Source organism: Austrofundulus limnaeus, unplaced genomic scaffold (assembly GCF_001266775.1).
Source record: "Austrofundulus limnaeus strain Quisiro unplaced genomic scaffold, Austrofundulus_limnaeus-1.0 Scaffold780, whole genome shotgun sequence".
In the NCBI taxonomy this organism is placed as follows: domain Eukaryota; kingdom Metazoa; phylum Chordata; class Actinopteri; order Cyprinodontiformes; family Rivulidae; genus Austrofundulus; species Austrofundulus limnaeus.
Genome location: NW_013953182.1, coordinates 174466 through 176239, shown reverse-complemented (window position 1 = coordinate 176239; position 1774 = coordinate 174466). Strand labels below are relative to the sequence as shown.

At 42.4% G+C, this 1774-nt stretch overlaps 2 protein-coding genes across 2 annotated transcripts in view; both read left to right on the top strand.

Annotated features, from left to right (window-relative positions):
• LOC106532499 (sarcalumenin) overlaps positions 1-1774 on the top strand; it is a gene marked incomplete at its 5' end in the record, with an annotated part of 72254 nt that overhangs the window by 35904 nt on the left and 34576 nt on the right.
• LOC106532500 (sarcalumenin) overlaps positions 786-1774 on the top strand; it is a 25222-nt gene continuing 24233 nt past the window's right edge. The window contains exon 1 of the mRNA XM_014028563.1: positions 786-957. Within this exon, the coding sequence (XP_013884017.1) occupies positions 801-957 (157 nt within the window). The 5' untranslated portion in view covers positions 786-800. The remainder of the gene's footprint in view (positions 958-1774) is intronic.

The following is a 1774-nucleotide window of genomic DNA, read 5'->3' as shown; positions in this document are numbered from 1 at the left end:
TTTCAGGACCCCACCTTGATGTTTCGGGACCCCACTTTGGGTCCCGACCCCAACTTTGGGAAACACTGAATTAGACGACAATTAAATTAAAAAACATGAGGTGAAGTTCTTTTTTAATTGAATTGGTGCATTTTAAGTGTATTTATTTATTTAGTGGTTCATTTATATGTTTCTGCTTTTATTTATATTATGTCAGTGTTGTTCCTCCATACTGCAGAACTTGGAAGGTAAATCAGTGACTGAATCAGGTGTGTTTGAGCAGGAAAAATGTAAAACATGTAGGACTGCGACCCCCCAGGACGAGGATTGCCCACCCCTGCTCTAGAAGCAACCTGAAGTACACAAGAACATGAATTACCAGCTTCTACCACATCAAAATTTTAGCTCAGTAGTGGTAAATTTACCTGAGTTGTATGTAGTCTTTATCTTGCATTAGCTGCTGCAGCCAACCTGAATGTAAATTTATGCAGATTTCATTAAAACGTGCTTCAATGTTTCATGAGATACTTTGATAACAGACAGAAACATGAAAACAGACATGAGCAAAAACATAAATGTCCACCTTCACCCTTTGATGTGCACGAATCAGTTGTATCAGTGTTGCAATAATTCAACTTTTTGCTGTCGACCTGATGCTAAATTAGCTCAGTGTTCAGTCTAGATGTCATTATTCCTGCTGCTGAGGGATCATGAGACGACGCTGAGTCGTGCGCTGCTGCAGGGTTTGTGAGCAACAGTTCCAGTCTGGCCTCCYGACGATCCCAGCGAGGTGAAAAGCATCACGCTTCCTGAAAATAGAAATGAAATTATCCCTTCCTTCTTTTCACCCTCTGACTCATTCTGGGACTATTTCAGTTCGTCCAGCTGCCAGGCACCTGTCCCACTCTGTCCCCAGCACGCAGGCTTCAGGGCAGCAGCAGCCRGTGCTGGGCCGGGACCAGAACACGGTGTTTTATTGTGAGTCTTAAACGTCTGGGTTGGCCCTCTCAGTATTATAACAAAACATTATTCAGCAGGTTTGATCAAAACCTTTATAACTTCTCTGTTTTTGACATGAGATGATCTATTAAAACTCCAAGAAGAAAGCTGGAGGACAACATGCATTCCTTTAAGAAATGGGACTTTTTTATTCTTTCTTTTTAAAAAAAATCCAGTTTATTCTCCAGCTGTTGCAGACAGCTGCTCTCTGCTATGGAGCTTTTGTTTTATTGGGTGTTGGTAGAGTGAACCAGTGCTGAACGGAGAGTRAAGACTTAAAACACTTGTTTTCCAGCTGGGACCTTGCGATTAAAGGGGAGGTATTATGTATTTYACAGGCACATAGTTCATTTCTATACCACAATCAAGTGAAAGTGCTGTCTGTGTCAAAAATAGATTAGACTTTGCATCTATCTAAACACCTTGAAATTGGCCTCTGTCTCTTCAAAAACCTACCATTTCTGACACTCCCAGTTCAGCACGTCTTCACAAAAATGTTTTGGGGGAGGGGTGCTCTGTGGGGTGGGAGCTCGGCTGCAGACTGAGCTCCAGGGAGGAGCTTTGTAAAATAGGCGGTGCTTTGTACCAGCAAGCATTATGCAGGTCCACGGGAGATTCAGGGATTTCTCAAACATGCATGAATGAGTGGGTGTGTTTTTGATGAAGGATTGATGTGGAATGACCTTATTCAATTCAGTTCAGTTTATTTACAGTATACATCGCCAAGTCACAACAAACATCATCTCAGTGCACCAGTGGCGGATGCTGGTCTTTCAACAAGAGGAAGCTCAGTTTC